This window comes from Cyphomyrmex costatus, unplaced genomic scaffold, assembly GCF_001594065.2.
Source record: "Cyphomyrmex costatus isolate MS0001 unplaced genomic scaffold, Ccosl1.0 scaffold51, whole genome shotgun sequence".
Classification (NCBI taxonomy): domain Eukaryota; kingdom Metazoa; phylum Arthropoda; class Insecta; order Hymenoptera; family Formicidae; genus Cyphomyrmex; species Cyphomyrmex costatus.
Window position 1 is genome coordinate 822,322 of NW_017279354.1, and position 21,693 is coordinate 844,014.

Sequence of the window (21,693 nt, forward strand, 5' to 3'; positions counted from 1 at the left end):
TGTCGAAGAGCACTACGATATAAACTCCCATGCAGCTATCCTACAGAGATATTCCGATTATAACATTGATGAACGCTGATTTGCTTGTCGATCGGCGTTGGTGAACCAACTAGCTAGTGAACTAATTGACGATAAATCTATTAGCTTACGAATATTGAACCCTTTCGAGATAATTGTGTAATCACAGTGCGATCAATCAAAATGAATCTCTTCAATGTGATAATAATTTGCTCTACAAATTTACGAATAAGATACGTATTCTGTGATCAATATGTGAATTGATATTAGCTGCCGTATCTAGTTAGTGTGTTTATTCTCTGTCAACAGTTTCACGTATCAATCGAACTCGGTGCAACAGGTCAGTCAAGTAATCCCAATGATTATGACTTAACGTAACCGTCGTTTTAAATTAAATAAAAGCTTACAATAATATTTAAATAAAATTAACAATAATATTTTTAAAATTTAAAATTAATATAAAAGATATACATAATTTTTTACATAAAGTTGTAATAATATAAAATGCTTACTTTAAATGAAGTATTTTAACAAATAGTAACTAATATAGCTTTTTATAATCTAATTAAATCACTAAACTAAACCACTTATATTTTATTAAAAATTACATACAACAATAATATACGAATAAACGTTACATTAATGCATACATTTTAAATGTTGTCGTAATAACCAATCAAATAAAGTTTTTATCAGCCAACTTAGTAATTTTAGTATATACCAAGTTCGGTTCTTGTAATTATCGTAGCCAATATAATTGCAAACGCAATCAGGATAACAAAACCGGGATCGGAAATATGTAATACGCAAACCTGTGATTAGCTACATTCTACTCGGTCGAAAATGACTCCTTGTTCACAGGCTTGTTCACAAGTTCGCCTTTGCAAACGTGTATTAATAGTGCGGTAATGCCAACAGGATTCGATAATCGTAAAAATAAACGGTATTTGCGTAATATTTTCTCAAATGCTCTATCACACCGCGATGCAACGTGTTTTCTTTTGCAATAAAGTAAGATTCCCAATAAACAGTGGTTTTGATAGAAAACACGGAAACGCACGCAAATAATTTTTCCGTCCTTAAAGGACTATTACATATACATTGAATAACCGCATGATATCATCAACATGCATGTAAAAATTTTCGTAACAGCATAATTTGTATTGTATAATTTTTATATTGCTCATAATTGTAAAGATTATAGTGTAAAATTTTTGAAATAATTATATTTCTAGGATAAATTCTAATAGAATAGATAAATTTATCACGTATAAAATATCAATAAATAATTATCATTTTTATACTGTTTGTCACACATATTATAAGGTAATGACAATCTCAATAAAAGAACTGTTAATATGTTAGTAAAATGGACTGCAGCTGTCAACAAACTATGTAACATTTTAATACATAAAATTATCAATTTTATCTAGATAATAACTAGTTTCAATTTGAAAGACAGAAACCACACGTTCTGCTTAAAAAGTTAATAAAATGATATGATCATGTACGCACAGTTTATTTGTCACGCAGACGTGCGCGATACAATCAAGGTATACTCAAACCAGCAATAATTGCTAGTTTAATGAGCAATTCGTATGCGATTTAATGACCATATATCACGCGGGTTAATTTGCATCGGTCGCGTATTCGCACCTCAAATAATGCATGCTGCAATCCCGTTTCGACTGTCAATAATGTCGACAATCTTTTGCGACATTCTGGAATATGTTCGTCACCGAACAGCATGTGTCGAGCTTACGCGACAGTTCACCGGTGCAATGACATTATCACGAGAAACTATCGCATTTCAGTATATGCAGCAGGACGGTGCGCGCAATGCTCACCGTCCGCGAGTTCTGTTTCTGCAAAAAAAATTTCTTCGGTACTTCGAACTGGCGCGCTCGACTGCAGCAAATTTATCGTACTCGATTATGCAAGCGCACTCGTATAATTGGCGACGCGACTTCGCGCGGCCTTTGTCGGCGATTTATCTCGCAACGCGCGTGTATAGATTTGCACGGAGGCAGGCTTTCTTGTAAGCGATCGAAATTTATGATCCGTTTGTAATCTGTAGTTCGCGTGTCTGAAATTCTTGTTGTCCAATGATTGATTTCGATGACAGAACATCACGTGAATCGACACTTTTTTCCAAGATTAACAGAATAGCTGTTTGAAAAATAATGAAGAGGATAATCTTAATCTCAATTTTAATGTATCAAAATATGTAATGAAACGTATTAAATTTCTCTGGTACGTGTAATCTGCGGATAATTCTAGCCTCGGGCTACTCCACCTTCGACAGGTCGACGTACGAGTAATATAGGTTCTTGTCTAACACTCACTAGCAACTGGAGCATGAAAACATTATACGTGCATGCACTCACATGCACGCCAGCCGATGACTTCTCTAATATCCAATTTCCTTCGTCTCAGCTAGCTTCTCCAGCGTCACGCAATAACATTTCGTTTGAATGTCAAACGTCATTTAAAAGCAAACAAGTCGCAATAATAATGATAATTAATTCGGTGGTTATTAATTAAATAAATAGCAAATTGCGTTATTATAAAATTTATAATAATTTATAGTTTTCCTTTTATAAAATATTCGTATTATAAAATATCATAATTTACTGCTCTTTATATCCGTCATTTTACTGAAATATTTATACAGTTTAAAGTTTTTATTGAAATAAAATATATTTTTGTTTACAAATTTATAATATTAAGTATTTTCATTCGATGTGATCATAAAAATATTGGTAGCTATATCTTGTTTTTAATTTATCTCTAAAATTATTTTGTATCTTTTAAATTGTAGTTTTATTATTTATAACGTATTCTTCATAAAAAAGTATGACAAAGAATACAAATAGAAAACAATTGTGAACAAATTCGACATACGTATAACAAATAAATAAAAACGTATCGTTAGTTATTTGACATTTTATCGATCAATATCGCTACGGTGAATTTGCTAGGGTTCAAGCTCTCGTAAAATTGCAGATCGTCGGAACTTTATAAAGACGATGATGTAATTGCATTCCACAAGATTGGTACTGATGTTCGTAAGGTTTTATCTTTGAAATGTTACAACCATAATATTCTCTTGTTGTTATTTGCAAAATATCATACTGAAAAAAAATATATATATTAATAAATATTCGATTGAATAGTTTTAAGTGAATATTACTAAATATATATGTATATTTATTTTGTACAAAACCGTTAATTTAATTTAACGATATTTTTTATACAGTTGATATTTATTTACTGTAAGTAAATGTTTATACATTCAGTACTATTAAAAAATACTCATACATACATTCAGTAAATTTTTTCGGTATAAGGAAATACAAAAAAAAAAACTCTTAGAGATTCGATTATATTGCGAATTCTGCGACATAATTACATAAACAAGACACAAAATATTAATCATGTTGATTTATTTACTTTAAAAAATTCAAAATATATTTGTTATTATTTTATTTTAAGGTGACATCATGTTTATCAAATTTCAAATCTTCTATTGCGATATTGCAGTTTTATAAATTGTATTGTTTGAAATTGAAATGAAAAATTGAGAAAACCTAACTCAAAAAGTCGATTTTCATAGATACCTAATTAAAAAAATGATATTAAAACTTCACAATTTGTGGTAATGTTCTAAACATTTATATAATATTAAAATAATTTATCATTAATACAGTATTTTAATAAAGAAGCTATATGTTTATACAATTTAATAACTTGTGCTAAATACTTCCAGTCAAAATCTACCGATCACATTGAGCATTATTTAAAACAGTGAAAAATGATATAAGGTTAAACGTGCAGAGTGCGGAAAGAAAAGTGTATACCGTTCTACCGGAAGCTGCAGCGAGATGCGTTGACAGTGAAGCCGCAAGAGCGAAAATCCGTCAAGATGCAATCACTCGTCCTTCCCTTTTTGCTGCTATCTTTAACGGTAAGGCATAAACGCAACGCAACTAATATATATTGACGTGTGATTTACCGCACCATTAAGGCGGCCGTCCGGCTGCAGCTTCAATGTCAAACTCGTATATCAAACGTGGGCGAAATTGTCCGTAAATATGTTCCGGCATGTGTCACAAATATCGCGCCGCCGCGCCAATCCTGATCCTTGAGGTCGATCGCATAATTTCTTCACGGAAAGGTAATAGATGAAAACCTATAAGACAAAATTCACAGAAGTCTTGACTTTTTTCAGTGTGCGAAATATGATAAAATTCTAATAGACGAGGTTCGCATACTATAAATGAAGAGATAAAAAGAATATGAAAAAGTTTACTTTATTATTATGTCTCTACGATTTTGTTTTCAAAATTCTTAATAATTAGTTTTGACAGCTATGTTAGAATGTCTTATTGTGTAATATTTATAATTTATAAAAATTCACACAGTTGAGTTTACAAAAAAAATTGTATTCAAATTATCTTCTATATTCATTAATTGTCCAGACAGATTAAATAAAAAGACCTATTTCAATATCTATTCTTCTTTCATTCACGATGCTTTTTCAGTCGACGATGAGAGACTTCCGCCAACGATGGCTTGGTCTCTACGAGGTAATAAAAAAAGTATTACACGGATCTTCGTCTCACGATGATAAGAATTTAAAAGAGCGTAGCTTTATCTACATATGAAAATTCTCCTAAAGTACATGCATACATTTTAGGCGAAGGTTAATGCACCGGTATTTAATTAATGTCATTGGACATGTCAATTAGAATATAAATTTCGGAGAAACTTATAAAACATATTTATATATAAAACAAGTAAAATTTAATAACAAATTAAGAATGAAACAAAAATAAAAACAAACAAATTTTTAATTATAATTCTAATATATAAATTACAAATTTCAAGAAATAAACAAAAATTATCCCATTTTTAACACAGTGCAAATATTCTTTAACTATATATTTTATAGTTTATACTTTGTACAGAATTTTAGTTACTTTTTCTTACAGAATTATAACAAAAGTGTTTTAAAAAAATGTACGATAAGAAAAAACTGGTTTCTTACAATTACATACTGTTTTTTTTATAAATTTCTAGTTGTCAGATTTAGATTAAAACGAGTTATGCTACACATTAATTAACCATAGTTATGTCAATGAAAAATACATTCAAGCGTGAAGCAACTTTGTGAGAAAGTAAAAAGAATTACTTTATTTAGCAAAAAAGACGGAAGTATCGCAAGATGTTAATTGGAACAAATGATCAATCTTGTACATTAACGTCATTATAATATCATTCCAACCTGACCAACCGGCTTATACGTAAAATGATCTTCTATTAACATGATTCAAGCGCTACTGGCGCCTAATTATAGACAATTTAAAGACGTATGAAAACCGTTCTTTCTACGTAAACGAGTGGCGACACGCGGAGATGGTTCGGAATTAATTGAACTTCCAGGTGATCCAATATTCGCACAGTCAGGTTTCGATATTCGTAAATTATGCTTGAGTAACCAGTACGTTGAATGTTGAATAGGAAGTCTCGCTTAACGCATTCCTGCGGCTAAGTGTTGCCGGCAATGCATATTTTTAGAATGGCACAGAATAATATAATCAGACGAGAATGTGCAACTTCCTGCCACATGATCCGAAATCGAATCGCGAACCTCAGTTGCTGCAAGTTCTTTTTTTGATCATCAATTTCATAACTTCTATAAATACTCCTCCCTCAAAAACGAAGATTAATGTTTTTATTCTTTACGCAGAAACTCTTGTTTCTTTTCATATATGTATTAAAGAATTTTTTAAGCTACAACTTCTTCTTCTTTTTAATATGAAAAATTTTATATTAAATGTAAAAAGGGTAATAATTTTTTTCTCTCTATCCTTTATTTTAATTTCATAAATTTTAGGCATCAATAGCTTTTTTTGTGTCACTGTACGACCGCAAATTAAAAATAGAAAATGAATACCTATAAGAAATATTAAAATAAAAAGCAAGATTTGTAGGATACAGCAGATATTCTCGTGAGAAATTGTTTTATTTTTTATGTCCAGTCGTATTGCAGTTTTTATTTACTTGAACGTATTTGACATGTTTATGTGGCGGCTATTCGTCTTCATTATTGTGAGAGCACTGCGGCGCCAAAAGTTTACGCCGACCCCAACATGACTCTAACGTGTTTGTTCCTAAATCGCGACGACGTCTTTATTTTCTGTTCGTTTTGTTTAATGGCTCGTAAGATTTCTTGAATTTAGAGTGGAACAGAATTTACTTGACTGGTACCGAGAAAGCAAACATTCGGTCGACGAATCTCTTCGTTATCGTCTTTTTGTCCTTGTTATAAGATTTTATATTGGACACAACTGTTTGTAATTTATAATCTTCATTAATTATATGAAATGAGAATAAATGGAAAGCTCTACATTATTCAAAACATTCTGTTGAAAGCTTCGTGACACTTACGGAAGTGTAATGTAAGTATATTGCGCGTAAATAACAGAGAATTATTTACTTTGACTTGAAAAAAATGCAACGGTATAAAATTTGTATTATATTTCAAATACAGTTACTAAAATATTATTATTATTAATTAAAATGTGATATCTAAATTTCTAGCTATAAGGTTTACAATGCACTAACCATGCGTTTTGCTTAAATGCCGGAGTATCAAGATTTTTTCAATTGTTTTATTATTACATTAGCAATTTATTTGTACAAACTAACAAATAAAGGAATTTATAAAAGCATTTTGTTAAAAAAATGTTCGATTGGCGAGCCTATAAAAAGATCGTCTACATGCATCGCGCAGCAGGTTTGTCATTATGCGCTGCATTTAGGGCGATGGGGATTTTAACGGCTTGAGTGGCCACGAAAATAACACACCGAAAATAAGCGCTAAGCAAAGATTCGATGCTAGGTATCATCGCGAGACGATCGACTTGACGCCGATCTGGATTATTGTAAAAAGAAAGACGCGCTGTGACGCTATCTCAGGTTCATTCAACTTCACTCTCGCCAGTGACATTACGCATAATATAGCTAGAGGTGGACCTTAGAAATAGTCATGCATTTCGATACGAGAATCTCGGAATATCATTTCAAAACTTCTTGTCTCATTTAAAATAACATTTCCAAGATTATCATACGTTATTTGTTTTTCGTCTCGTCTCGTCTCGTCTTATTTCGAAAAAATCGAAGAAATTCATGCCAATTTATGACAATGCTGTGTCATTATATATATAAATGTTTCAAATAAATAAAACGAAAGATAGTCAATAATCTCGAACGTCTTAAGATAAAATTTAGGAATGTTGAAAAGCGAGAATATCGGTTTATTGAGATGAGAAAAGTTTATCAATCATTTCTTTTTGTCAAGATTAAATCTCGATATTAATGTTTTCTTGTCTCGTCCCACTCTAATGCATCACAACAAAAATCAGAAATCTGACAAAATGCAAATGATCTTCTAATTCACGTTTCTATACAGAAAGAACGATTTCAAATATTAAAAAATTTAGCTATAAGTACAGATCTGAAAATAATCTTTTTGAACCATCAAAATAATTATGATATAGAACTATATCAATTGCATTTTCACCTCAATTAATAAAATGTTGAGTTGATTATATTCGAGAATCGTATAACGTCTATGGTTAATTAGATAACTGGAACGACGTGAACGACGTAATTTCGAAGAACCGGGGAAACTATTTAGCCGTTCACAAAGAAAATGTTCTCTCTTAATCATGCGTTCATGCGTTACTAAGTGATATGCAGAGTGTACACACGCTCGTATTTTATCGCTACGTAAACACCTTATGCGGCCGAGGTGCTATACGAGGAGCTACACATATGTAGGCTCGACAGAATTACGGCTCATTTGTTATTATTTACGACGTATGGTGCATTTCGATAATTTGTGATATTACATAAGTTGTGCTAGTTAAAATTGTTTTATTTAAATACTTTTGCGCAATTGTTTTTGTTAAAATGAATATTTTTATAATCAGCGCAAAAACGTTCGTTGGTAATCAATGTCGGTTTAATAAATTGTAATTTATAGATTGCATTTATCTGCTTAACTTAAAAATTGGATTTAATTAAATCTAATATTATCATTTATAAATAGTGTACATTTTTTACTATTTGTTAAATGATTATAATATACTTTTTTAGAAAACAAATATATATTAAAAATTTAATTTACTTTTGTGTTAAAGGAATATTTCTTCTCTTGATTTAAACATTATTTTATCCTCGTATTTTTTATATGTATATAGTCGTAATTTGATTTAAAATTAGTAAGATATTTATATATTTCAAATATTTATATTTTTAATATTGTTTTTTTTACTGAGGAGCAAAATCGTTTGCTCTTACATTCTGAACATTGAACGTTCTACATCACTGTACATTCATTGTTCGCCGCCGATTTATAAATTCACTCATGCGATATTCATACAATTAACATCGTGCGATCTCGCGTATACAAACGGCAAGCAAGTTGACATTCATCCCGAGTTAATCCAATTGGAGAGAGGAGTGTCAGTTTGGGCGCGGCTTGATGTGCAGTTCACCGATTAAACCTGGTTGAAAATGAACGGTCAGCTTCAATCGAGCACCGTCACTCTTTTAGAATGATCTCCGACGTGTAAAATGGTGAATTATGTTGTATTTTATATATCAAGCAGAGATACACAAAAAGTTAAAGAAACTCGAGTAAATTAAAATTATTTTCTTAAGAATTTTGATAAATAATTACTTTAAATTGATTTAGATTGACTCTTATTCGCCATTCTCAACGTATTAATTATTGTTTATAAAAAGAGTCCTTTATTTCTTCAATTATTTGTTTTCAAAACCGCAGGTTGTAATAACGCGGAGAATACATTGCAATTCTGTTCATTAAGTAAAAATTTACAGTTTCTAGATTAATTGCGTTTCAAGACCGAAAATCCATCGGCGCGCAAATATTTAGGAGGGGGGATATTTCAGATTATTAGAGTTGCGTTGTAAGACCGAAAAATCTTTCGGCGCGCAACAATTAAGAAGAGGGGACATTTAAAAATCAGATTATTTGGGGAGACTATATATAATTAGAACGTTATTTCTCACTTTGGATAAATATTGCGAAGAATATTACTACGTCGACCCGCCATCAGAGGTCTATCGATATTCGCAAATTCTCGCAAGTGCTGAGACACGCGTATATCTCTTTATATAGAATCTCGATTTAATAACTTACACCGGCGTCTAAGGTAGGCTTCCACTACAATACCTTACTGATGAGTCCAGTAGTGGAAGCCGGGACGAAACGCCAAACATTACGTGATATTCTTCGCAATATAGAATATTAGAATATATTATCAGATTTAGATTGACTCTTATTCGCCATTCTCAACGTATTAATTATACTTTAAATTTATTAATAAAATGAAATTTATTAATTTGTATATAAAATTTAAATACGTAGACCATGACTTGATAAGTGTTATAATCTTTAAAATGAGATACATATATAAGAGATTAATTAAGAGATTTTAACTTAATTTAATTAAAATAAAAATTATGCAGTAAATTTACTAAATACTATACATATTTCATTTATTAATTATTTTATTAATGCTTATTTTATTAAATTCCCATATTAAAAATTATTGTACTTTTTAATTTGAGAAGTTTTGATTAACTTATTACAATTTTTGACATATTTTACATATTTATCAAAAACTTCTTACATTATTTATCAAATTTTTGTTAAAATACGTAAAAAAATTAATAGGGTTACTTAGTGATAGCAAAGTAGTACAGGAGTGATTCGTAAGAGTAAGAGAAATAATTTATTACTATAGATACCAGTAAGCAGATGGAAGAAGCTCACGATATAGATTAAGCTAGACTTCTTTTTTTTTCCTCTCATGTATACTGGTATACATGCCGCAACCGGGCCACGTGGCATGTATAGCGAGATAATACTTTGATCGCGATTCATGTCGAATCGTGCATCTTACATCTCCAAGCTACCGTTTGATCATTTAATTAACCTTGATGATCTTACGTATAAAATAGAGATCTAGCGAGGAAGCAGAAACATACTACTATCTCAATATATTATAGTAAATTTTGTTTAAGCGCTACTTTGATGCTTCTATGTAAAATGTTCCAGAAAAACATGTATTACGAGTATGTATAATTTATGTCAACATAATCACAAAATATTGTCTGCAATAATTCTTTTCTAGTTTCATTTTTCTGTATTATTTTAAATGTAACGTATTATTATTTAATTTTCTATGTATGTGTGATAGATTTTTCGTGTAAAAATATATTTATATGAGAATTAGAAACCGTGTTCTCTTGCGTATTTATGCTAATTTCCAGTGATTCGCGCTTGATGTTTATTTCTGTGCATTAGTGAAGCAGTAAGTGCGATAACTGTGCAAATGTAAAATGTTCATCCAGAGAATGGAAACAGTGACACGAAATTATGGCTATCATGGCATAAAAAACAATTTGCCACAGTTTCGCTTGCACACTATTAACCCCAAAGTCGCGATAATAAGTCCACTGAAGGTAAAAAGAAGCGAAACATAATTGTGTTGTAAATCGAAATATACGAGATAAGAATCTTAATTGTTGTCTTTAATAAAAGAGTATATTTTGTAACTTCTGGCGTTTTTACATTTCATTTGCAAAATTTTTGCATTACCTTTTGACTTTCGACAGCATGTTACAACAGATGCACGGAAATTGAGAATTTTTATCAAGCGTAAAAGCGTAAATTGCTCATCTGCATCAGCCAAAGCGGGTGTGTCGCTTCCTATTAATTCATTTTATGATCAAAATCAGTACGGCAGTTTTTATTGTGACTCCATTTTGACTTCCTAAGAAAATAGGAATGCATATAGAGGAAATCATTTATCATTTACAATCTGTGTTCAACGAACCGCTTGGATCATTGATCTTAAACACATTTGAACGAAATATGATTTATCATCTCTCGTATAAATTTCTGGACTGGTATAGCACGTGTTATACTGACTGTTTTAGTGTGGCGTAAGATTTGGCAACGGTCATCTGATAGATGGCATTTTCACGGAACCAACTTTACAACCGGGTTACAATTTGGTGGCAGTGGTCCCACGTGGCGCCTTGGCACTGAACGTGACCGAACTCCGTCGTACGCAAAATTATCTTGGTAAGAATAAAATAGGAATTTATGACTATTGATGAAGATAAATTAAGATAGTTAAACTATTTTCATTCACAGTTCCATTTTTCCATTAAGTCTTGCACAATACATTTAAGCACGTGAGATTTGCATTTATGTAAGAGATTAGAGCAACATATATATTTTATGTTTTCGAGTCTAGTACTATATTTTTAATGATTATGATTATTTATTGTATTTTAATGCCTCTATTTTCTAAAGCCGTAACATTACAAAACGTATAAAATTTTTTTAATGTATACAAAAAGTATACAACGGAAGCTGACAATAATTACTTTATTACAAGATATAAATTGATGTCGATGCATATATGCAACTTTGTGTATTTTGCAATGTAAATTGGACGTTACATGATCAGGACGTGACTAGCGATTCTTTCTGCTGGCGTTTAGATACTATCAATGCTAACATTAATTGCACGATTGGCGCCAGGAATAATTCAGCGGTATTGCTTTGGATTTCGTGGAAATTGCAGGCAACCGGTTGCGAGGAATGCATTTCCACCTACCATGATTTCTCACTGTTTATGCACAGTTTACGGTAACCCGTTACACAGCGTGGTCGTTAAATAGCAACCTGACGATTAAGATCATCATCGTCCCGCGGATGATTACATTGCAGAAATTAATTTGCAGCAGGCATTCTGTCTGCGACATAAAAAATGTCGCAGACATAAACGTGATTTAAGAGAATAAAAACGTTATTTATTTCAATAAAGCTGTATTACTTTACTAAGGTTTATGTCAAATAACGTTTACAAATGGCAAATTACAAGAAATTTAAGATTTATTGAAAACGCTTATTTAATCATTAATTATTTAAACTATGACGTTCGTTCAATTATCTGATTATAGTTATGTGCACTACATACATCTCAGTTTTTTCTAAATCTATAAAACCCAATTTTTTTCATTATCTAATTAACTTGTGGTTAAGCTTAACCTGATGTTTCACTCAATTGGCTTTATCCATGACATCATTATATAGATGAAGTCCATTGGATAAAACATCAAATTAAACTTAACCATAAGTTATCCGAATAATGAAAAACCAGGTATGAGAATAATAATTTCCTGTTATAAAATAATATATATTAAAAATTTCATGATTAATAGTTTTGATTTATTACTATTGAATTTTTGAAAATCAATTGATTTTTTCTTCTTTGAAGAATATAACATGTTATTTTTAAAGATTACTGTATTAAAGAATATCTTATATAATTTGTATTACTGTGCAATTTAACAACTGTTATTTTAAATTTATATATTAGATATAAAAGTGACTACTGAAAATTTATATCGTATAATTCTTGAAGATATATTGCATTTGTATAATAAAATTTTCGAAATGTTTACAACAAATAATTTTAAAAATAATAAGTAGTAATAAATAATTTTAAATCAATATTTAAAGTCACATTTAGGACTTTACATTATTTCTTAACAAATTTGGTGGTGATATACTATTTGAAATTTGATTATAAATTGAATCTCAATTGCATGTGAAGGTAATCATCATTTTGTCGCCTTCGATGCCTTTCGAATTCATTCATCGCTCGATAGATGTAATGATTGCCTTTCACAAGATGCGAATAACAGATCGTAATCAGTGTACCTATGCAACGATTGCGTCATCGATAAGCAAATGAGTTTGCTAGCAGTGTGATTTGTTGCGATCATTAACAACACTGTCGGAACTTTCATTATCGCCGACATGATCGTGCCTCCTATTATCCTCACTTAATCTGTAAAGATGAATGGTTCGAAGGATATCAATAAGAAATTGCTTCTCGTGAAATTAAATCCAACTGATCTTTAAAAATTCAGAGAATACAAAAATATAAATAAATATAAAATTATAAAGGTTAATTTTAATATATTATATATTGTATATAATATTTCTAATAAATTATAATTGTTTATAAGAGAATTGTATTAAAATTAATTTATAAATTCGAAGTTAAATTTCTCCCCTTTGTAAAATACATTTCTGTCAGTTTTAATCCACTTGTTTCTTGTGGAATACATTTGTAACATAATCTAATCTTTCACGAGGTTGTAAATGGAACGGGGATCGCTCGCTAAATTAGATGCACCGGCCCGTGCCACATGGATTACATAAATCGCGCGACCGTAAACTAGCTCATAAACGACTGCTATTGTGCATCCATGTCTTCGTTTAAACGATCATGATTGCCAGCTTTAGTGTAATCCGTGTCAATCGACGACATGTCGAAGAGCATCGTTGCTCTATATATAAGAATAAGTAGTTCACTCGCAAATAAATGCAGTCATCATAATTTTTTTACATTATATTTAATTAGATCACGTTTCTGATATGATATACGTATATATTTGATATTTAATAAATATATATGTTTAAACATATAAAATACTATATTTATAAATATACATATAACTATAATATTTTACATACATGCTCTATAAAGATAATCAATAACTATTTTTTTAACAAATGTAAACAATCAATTTTATTACAAAATTACTAATTTTTCTTTTGTAATCTATGTCTTAGGTGCAATGCAAAAGATTTAATTATAATTTAAGAAATATATAGTATAATAATAAATTTACAGCAATTAGATTGCAAGATGGCAGCTACCTGTTAAACGGAAATAATTTTATTAATTGGTCCGGCGAATATAAAGGAGCCGGAACTACAGTCGTTTACCGTCGTCAAAGTCCTCAGAATTTAGAAAGCTTTTCTGCCGCGGGACCATTACAGGAACCCATAGACATCATGGTAAGTAATATAAAGTATTTTAGTTTAAATTATATAATTTTACGTATGTTGTTTATATAATACAAAGGTAACCAACATTTATTATAAATTATAATTTCACTATATATTATAATAAACATATACATAAATAATAAATTCCAAATGTATATATAACATTTATATATATATATATGCTATTTACATATAATGATTTATAAAAGCGATGCTTATACAATAAAAATACCCAACCAAATGTTGCTCCATATCTTATGAAATATTTTATATCCTTCAACTAAATTACAGGCATTGTTGTAACGTAACCGTAACAATGGGGGCTTAGAATAGCAATTGTTACATGCTAGCAATCGTGGGCGTTAATGAGTTCAACCGAGTTCCATTTAACCCTTTCACTGCTGATTTTCCACTACAATTGTCATAAATCGTATAAGTTCTATGTTTAATGATTAAATTGCGTACTCTTGTACTTTCAGTTATAATACTAAAATTCAATAATTACAAATCATCTGATAATTTAATAATTAAAAAAATTTTATAATAGATTTTAATTAAAAATAATTAAGATTTATGTAAAGCAGTATAAACTATAATTTTTGTTAATTTATAGGTTTTATACCAGGAACCGAATCCTGGTATTGTTTATCGATATCGAATTCCTGGAAATACAAATTTACCGAGAAGCAATCATTTCCCGCATAATGCAGGTATTATTTCATTATAACAACACATACTTTTAAAAATGTAATTCAAAAATATTAAGTTTTATTAATTAAAAAAATTTTTTTAGCAGCAGATAAATGATTATTGTTTACTAATTTTATTTATATGTATAATTTTTTAACTCACTTTCCTTAAAAAGACAATTTGATAAATAAACAAAAATTGATATTATAAAAGTATTTTTTTAAAATAATAAATATCATATGTGAGATATATATAAAAAATTATTAAAAGTTAAACATTGTTTGATTATAGTTTCCAATAAAGGCGTTGAGCATAGTTTACAAAATAAAAGGTAAGAGGTTCATTTGATAAATTAATATATATTTAATTTATCCGAAAATAAAATATACACCGTTGAATAAAATTTGTGCCGAATATAACACATGTACCAAACGGTTTACTTCAATTTTTGTGTTTATTTAATATAATATAAAATAAATATGTTAGAAAACAATAAATATTGTGTAAAAAGAATAATCACAAAGAGGATAATGTTAACATAGTTTATAAAACAAATTATGGAGATATGCCAATTTCCAATACAAATATACGTTTTTTACTGTGTAGGCATAATCTATCTTTTGATAATAAGCAACGTGCACATGCTTACCAATTTCATATCTAGCAGATAAATAATCATAAAAAATCTAATTTTAGATTTGAAAATGGACTAACGATGAGTAATGTAACATCGCTACCGTATTCACCACGACGTTACAGAAAAAGAAAATTCATCTGGAAAGCAATTGGTCACGGCGAGTGTAGTAAATCATGTGGTGGAGGTAAATAAGATTTAAACTGATAATTAGTTTGTTTCGTAATAAATTATGTAGAGAGTATTTGTGAAGACAAAGAGTTTCTGTATGTTACATAAGGTGTACAGGTACTCAGACACGTGTGTATCAAAGAGCACACACAGCAGCCCGTACCGGAAAAGAAATGCCATGGGATAGAAAAGCTGCATGAAATTCATCTCAAATGTAATACTATGCCATGTCCTCCCAGGTAACCTGATTTTAATTTATATTCCGATACATAAGAAGTTTCTCATATCAAATATAATTATACATTTATTACATTTAAACTAAAATTTTATTACTATTGACAAATAATGAATAAATTTGTTTTTAATGTTGCAAAAATCTGATTAATTATTTAACACACTTTTTCTATATTATAAAAAAAAAATCTTTCAAAAAATTTTTAAAGATGGCGAGGCGGACCATGGAGTGACTGTTCTACTTCTTGCGGTACTGGGGTTCGTACACGAGAACTCGAGTGTGTACAGGAAGTAAAAACGTCGTTAACGATGAGAATTGCTGATGGCGCCTGCACAGAATTGAGAAATCTGCCGACAAGCGAAGTGTGTGAGATGCCAGCATGCGAGGAGATTAGACCAACGTCGACGCAGACATCTCTTCAATCATCGACTTCTCAATGGACCGTTGGTATTTGGTCTCAGGTAATTTTGTTCACACAAACACATATATGCAAAATTAATTAAGTTAATATATTAATTTGTTACATATAAGAGAGGCAAATAAAATAAAACGTACGATATAATATATAAAATTTGATAATAGAGCAATATTATGTTAGAAAAAACACGACACTAATTACCATAAGTTTTGACTAAAAATATTTCAAATGATGTCCATTGAATGTCTTTACATATAAATGAATTTCCACCAATAAAAAGATAGTTTCTAAAAGAATTTTTCAAACTTTTCTGTTATAAACAATTATTAATAAACATATAAATATTTCAATGACAGAGAGAGAGAGAGAGAGAGAGAGAGAGAGAGAGAGAGCAATTTTTAATAATTATTTAAACAATTGTAACTTGTAATGTTATTTTTTATAAAGTGTTCCGTGTCCTGTGGCATGGGAAAAAGAACGAGGATCGTAACTTGTGCTACTGAAGATATTCCATGTGATCTCTTAGAAAAACCTGAGGCATATGAAACATGCGATTCAGGATCGTGTCCCGTGAAATCAACGCCACTAAACGTTGTTTCTGCGAAGCTTCAGAGCCCGCAGTGGTTATTCACTGAGTGGTCTAATCAGGTGAATTAAAAACACTTTTACCATTTACAAACTGTATAAGAAAAAAATCGTTCTAATAAAAATAATCTATAATTAGCTTATTTGCAATATATAATAATAATAATAATTTATTAACAGAAGAATTGACCAAAAATATAATAAGCACAATTTTTAAGTTATTATATTATCTAAAATATTATTTGAAAATTACGTAGATTAAAAAATTTTTATATTAATTTTATTGACTAGCTATAATTATCGATTTTAGTGTTCGGCAGAATGTGGAACTGGTGTTCAGACTAGGAGAGTTCTTTGCGAAACAAACTCTAACGAAGAACGTTGCAATGAATCAAGTCGACCTGAGATTTCCAGAGATTGTTCGAGTAACAGAACTTGCAGTGGTCAGTGGTTCACAGGACCGTGGACGGAGGTCAAGCTTAAATATAATTGTCTACATAAAAAGAGTCTATAAAAATCCATAAAAATTTTAAATATTAAAGTAAAAAGTAGTATCACAAAAAGATAGAGATTATAATTTTATGTGTTGATATGTGTATTGTGTGTAGATACTTAATACATGCTTTATGTACTATTATAAAAATTTAAAAGAATATTTATAATTATATCTGCTCTATTATGTATATAATAATTATTTTAATATAAAAATATTTTTATTTTAATTATCAATATTGTGTCGAAAATAATTTTATTTCTTATAGTGTTCTTCAAGTTGCGATGAAGGTGAGCAAGTTAGAGACGTTGTATGTGTTACAACCCTTCGAGGTTCTTTACGTGTTGTCTTAGACATGAATTGTCCTGCGAATAAACCGGAGATTAGAAAATCATGCAGAGAGCGTACCTGCACCTCTGATTGGTTTACATCAGATTGGACGCTGGTAAAAATTTATTTTATTATATTAAAATCTTGAAATTAAAATCTTAAAGGCTATACATATCGAACTTAACAAATTTTAATTACTTTCAAAAATCGATTTGCAGTGTTCACGATCTTGCGGTAAAGATATTCAGAAACGCGAAGTCCGATGTCTAAATTCGGATGGTCAATTACCTGAATCATATCAGCTTCACTGCCGAGAAGAGGATCGACCAGTATCTCGAAGGATATGTAACGATTATGTTTGTAGAGACGATTTACACGTGCCTGAAAATTCTCACAAGGTTCTTCAAGTTCATGATGATCCCGAGATAACGAATGGTTAAGTGAATTTTTATAAGTTTAAAATATCGAAAATTAATAAATATTATACGGTTGTTAATATTTTAGTAAGTCTACACGTACAAAAATAACGTTTTGTTAAAATATCTAAAAATTGAGCTATATATTATATATTATATATATATGTATATATAAAATTTTAACATTCTAGCAACTAGTTTAAGCATTCTACATAATTGTTTTGATGGTTCAACGAAATTATTTTTAGATCTCTGTAGCTACCAAAATTTTAGAGATTTTTCAACCGTATTCTAAAGTAATCCTTCATATAACAAATTATATAAAATAGTATTTTAATGTATTATGTATTAACATTTTATCTATTTTAGGTGTCGAAGACAATCCAGTTTGTAAAGACAAAATGGCTAACTGCAATTTAGTCACGCAAGCTCGGCTATGCTCTTATCAATTTTATAAAGAATCTTGCTGTCTGTCGTGTTCTCGAGGCAAGCAGGATTTTGAATAGAAATCCTCCCGACAATCATGCTCATTATGACTTTGTAATACAAAAAACTGCCTTCAGTAGTTTCCTGTTATAGTATATATCGCCAATTATAACTCTATTTTTATCGTCTATTGGTACAAATAATTTTTAATAATTGATAGATAAAACTTTTGTACGTTTTTTATGTATAGAAGTGTAGATATACACGTTGCAGAGCAATTTAACATGATTTCGTCAATAACTTTATATAAAAAAGATGTTTGATAAAGAAACAAAAGAGACTGAGATCGCGTATTGCCGTTATTGTGCAATTGCCGATTTGTTGTAATGATCTGACGGAGCAATTAAATCCGCACTGTTCTCGCATAACAATATATATACATTTATACATTCAACATTAATAAATATTACGCTTTTTCAATTCCTTGTTGTTCACTTACCTTCTATTTCTCTGCTTTTTTATTTCAACCCTCTAATTTATTGCAAGAAATTTTATGCAAAACATATTGTATATTATTATTCAACAATGAACGAGGAACGTGTACTATTTACATTCTCTCTAAAATATAAACTTACTTACTACATTCTCTATTAACAAAATAAATTATGTATATACAAATAAAAAAGTGTTTTAAACTAGATGAGACGTTGTATCATGGAAACAAAATGATTTCCAGATATTGAATATTGAGCTTATAAATCTTTGATTAATTCTACAAATTTTTGATTAATCTGCTGCTGGTTCAAGAATTATCTTCGCTTTCTTCTGGATTGTTTGTACTGTTATCGTGATTTTTATATGCTGAGAAAAATGCCAAGGCTTTCATCAGCTGGTAGCTCTTACTGATGGGTATATTACTGTCGTACAAGTTCTTTGAAGATTTACAGTCTACATAGAACCACCAGTTGCACTTCAGAATCGTTTGATCGAACAACGTCGATTCTGGACACAGAAAACTCTTCATGATTAGACCATCGTCTGTTAGTGCGCAAACGTGAAAAACCTAATCACACAAAAATTGATTTCAGTAGAGCACATTAAATAAAACTAATTAAATTCTTTTCTTAAGATTGCTTTAATGTAATGTAGTTTTTAAAAGCCTCACCATACATCCCAAGTCTTCGTCGGCATAAAGACCCGGGAAATGCTTTTGTTCACCACAATAGAAGCTCGTATCCGGCAGATCGACGCGACTTGCAAAATTATCGTCAAAGTTCTTGTCATATCCAACAGGATAGTATTCCCGCGGCGCATTCATCACTTTAGTAGCTCCGGAATTGTATTTACTGTAAATAGAAAAATTGAATTTTCCTTTTCAGTGATCGTATAATTGTCTTTTATAAGGAAAAATGATTTTGCTGAAAAATCTAAAATTTTGTTGGATTAGATTTGAAATAATTTTGTTGAATTATCAAAATAATTTATTAGAAATTTAAAATATGATGATCATGATATATAAAATTTTGATATTCTATTAGTTTGAATTTCCAATAAAGTTATTATATTTTGATGTTCCAAAATTATTTTCAAATTTGTGTTCAAAAAATTATTTTTACTTTTCCAGCAAAATTTTGTTTGTTCTGTATACTGTATACGACATAAGTACGATAAAACACTACACATGAAATGTATTAAGTAGATTTTTTTACACAAAATATATTTTATTTTTATAAAATAAAGACCTGTTTATTTTACCTTTTTTCAAATAATTAAATTTTTGCTTAAAAGATTTGTTAAAAAAATTCGAAGTATTAATTAGAAATAATTTACCTTTTAAGAGGTGGAAGTGTGGATGTTGTGGTGGTACTGGTAGTACTTGTAAGTGCCTGTTGTTTTTTAAGAAGCTGTTGCTGTCTCAGATGAATTGCTGCTTCCAGAGCTTCTAGAGTAATATTACTTGCTTCTGCGAGAGCCTTCAACGAAGTTTCCATCCCTTGAATGGGTGCCAAGGAAGGTAAATTACTAGGTAGTTGTATAGATTGTCGTTTCTCGTTTTGTTGAAGACTAGTATCAGTTGCAGAAAGAGGTTGCAGCGACAGCAGCGTCATTTCATTCACCGAAGCAGCCATCTCGTCGCTCGGCAATGGTAGCTATACAAAAATAGTAATAATATTTAAACTCATAATCTTTAAGTATATTTCCACAGATATCTATCTGGCTTATTGAAATATTGTAACATTTTATTGAGTGTTACGTCAAAGTTTTCGATAAGATGCATGTAATTTAACATTGTTGTAGTTTATTTCAATACCATTACTACAATAACTATAATAATAATAAACAAGATATCATATATTATATTATATATTGAATAATATTGTATATTTATAATGTAGAATTTTAATAAAATTATTGTCATTAAATGCAATTATACCTGTGTGAAATCGTCTTTCGATACTTCGTTATCCGAGTCCTGTAAAAGAGTGCTACTACCACTGATTCTGTCCGTGAGTTTTGATGATGATTGCGGCATCGCAATGAAAGGTGGCAAACCAACGTTTGATGATATTGAATTAGCCGTTGCTTTTGATGATGGAAGAGCCTCGGCTTCGATCATACCAACTGGTGGAATTGAGGCGATGATAGGTAGTTTCGGCAACGCTCCCGTCACAGTTATCATTTGTGGCTGTGGAGAGAACAGAAAAATTATTTAAATTACAGAGACGAACAAATACGATGTGCTATATATTATTACCAAGATTTAATCAAGTATGATATTAATTTTCAAAGAGTTTTTTATTAGAATAATCAAACCCATAGAGCTAAAAATATGTACATATGTTTGATAAAGTATCCGAGTAGCGAATTGTCCAAATAGAAAATAAATTAAAAATTAGTAACTGATTAGAAATTTTGGTTATTAGTTAATTGGTCTAGTAATTTGATATAGCAATCAGGTCAGTTTGGGCGATGTTTGTTTGGATAATAACTAGGATATAGTAAATCTAGCAAGTTTTTAACTAATTATATTAACTAGTTTCTAGCAAATGTCTAATTGATCGAAAACAAAATTTTTCGTGTAAAACAAAAAATAAAATTATATTATTATTAACTGCTTTCCAAAATAGTATAAAATTCTTAAATCTGATTAATAACAGTATTTTATACAATGTCAAATTATTATTCATTAACATGTTTGTCAGATGTTTGAAAATATATAGTAATATTGTAAATAATGAGAAAGAGAGAGAGAGAGAGAGAGAGAGAGAGAGAGAGAGAGAGAGAGAGAGAGAGAGAGA

General features: G+C 30.0%; 2 protein-coding genes across 2 annotated transcripts in view; one reads left to right on the forward strand and one right to left on the reverse strand.

The window, feature by feature from the left end:
• Positions 1-1,715: 1,715 nt before the first annotated feature.
• LOC108778739 (thrombospondin type-1 domain-containing protein 4) lies at positions 1,716-18,860 on the forward strand. Its single transcript, XM_018545991.1, has 14 exons — positions 1,716-1,831; positions 3,856-3,985; positions 11,059-11,206; positions 13,839-14,005; positions 14,610-14,706; positions 14,978-15,017; positions 15,383-15,507; positions 15,601-15,730; positions 15,935-16,187; positions 16,592-16,792; positions 17,040-17,201; positions 17,491-17,667; positions 17,771-17,987; positions 18,338-18,860. The coding sequence occupies exons 1-14, from the start codon at positions 1,716-1,718 to the stop codon at positions 18,472-18,474; spliced, it is 2,100 nt and encodes a 699-aa protein (XP_018401493.1). The 3' UTR covers positions 18,475-18,860.
• Positions 18,861-19,196: 336 nt separating this feature from the next.
• Positions 19,197-21,693, reverse strand: part of mtg (mind the gap) — a 5,853-nt gene continuing 3,356 nt past the window's right edge. Inside the window, exons 4-7 of the mRNA XM_018546037.1 lie at positions 20,829-21,080; positions 20,225-20,544; positions 19,560-19,740; positions 19,197-19,457 (exon numbers count right to left, since the gene is read on the reverse strand). Coding sequence (XP_018401539.1) covers positions 19,197-19,457; positions 19,560-19,740; positions 20,225-20,544; positions 20,829-21,080 — 1,014 coding nt within the window. The remainder of the gene's footprint in view (positions 19,458-19,559; positions 19,741-20,224; positions 20,545-20,828; positions 21,081-21,693) is intronic.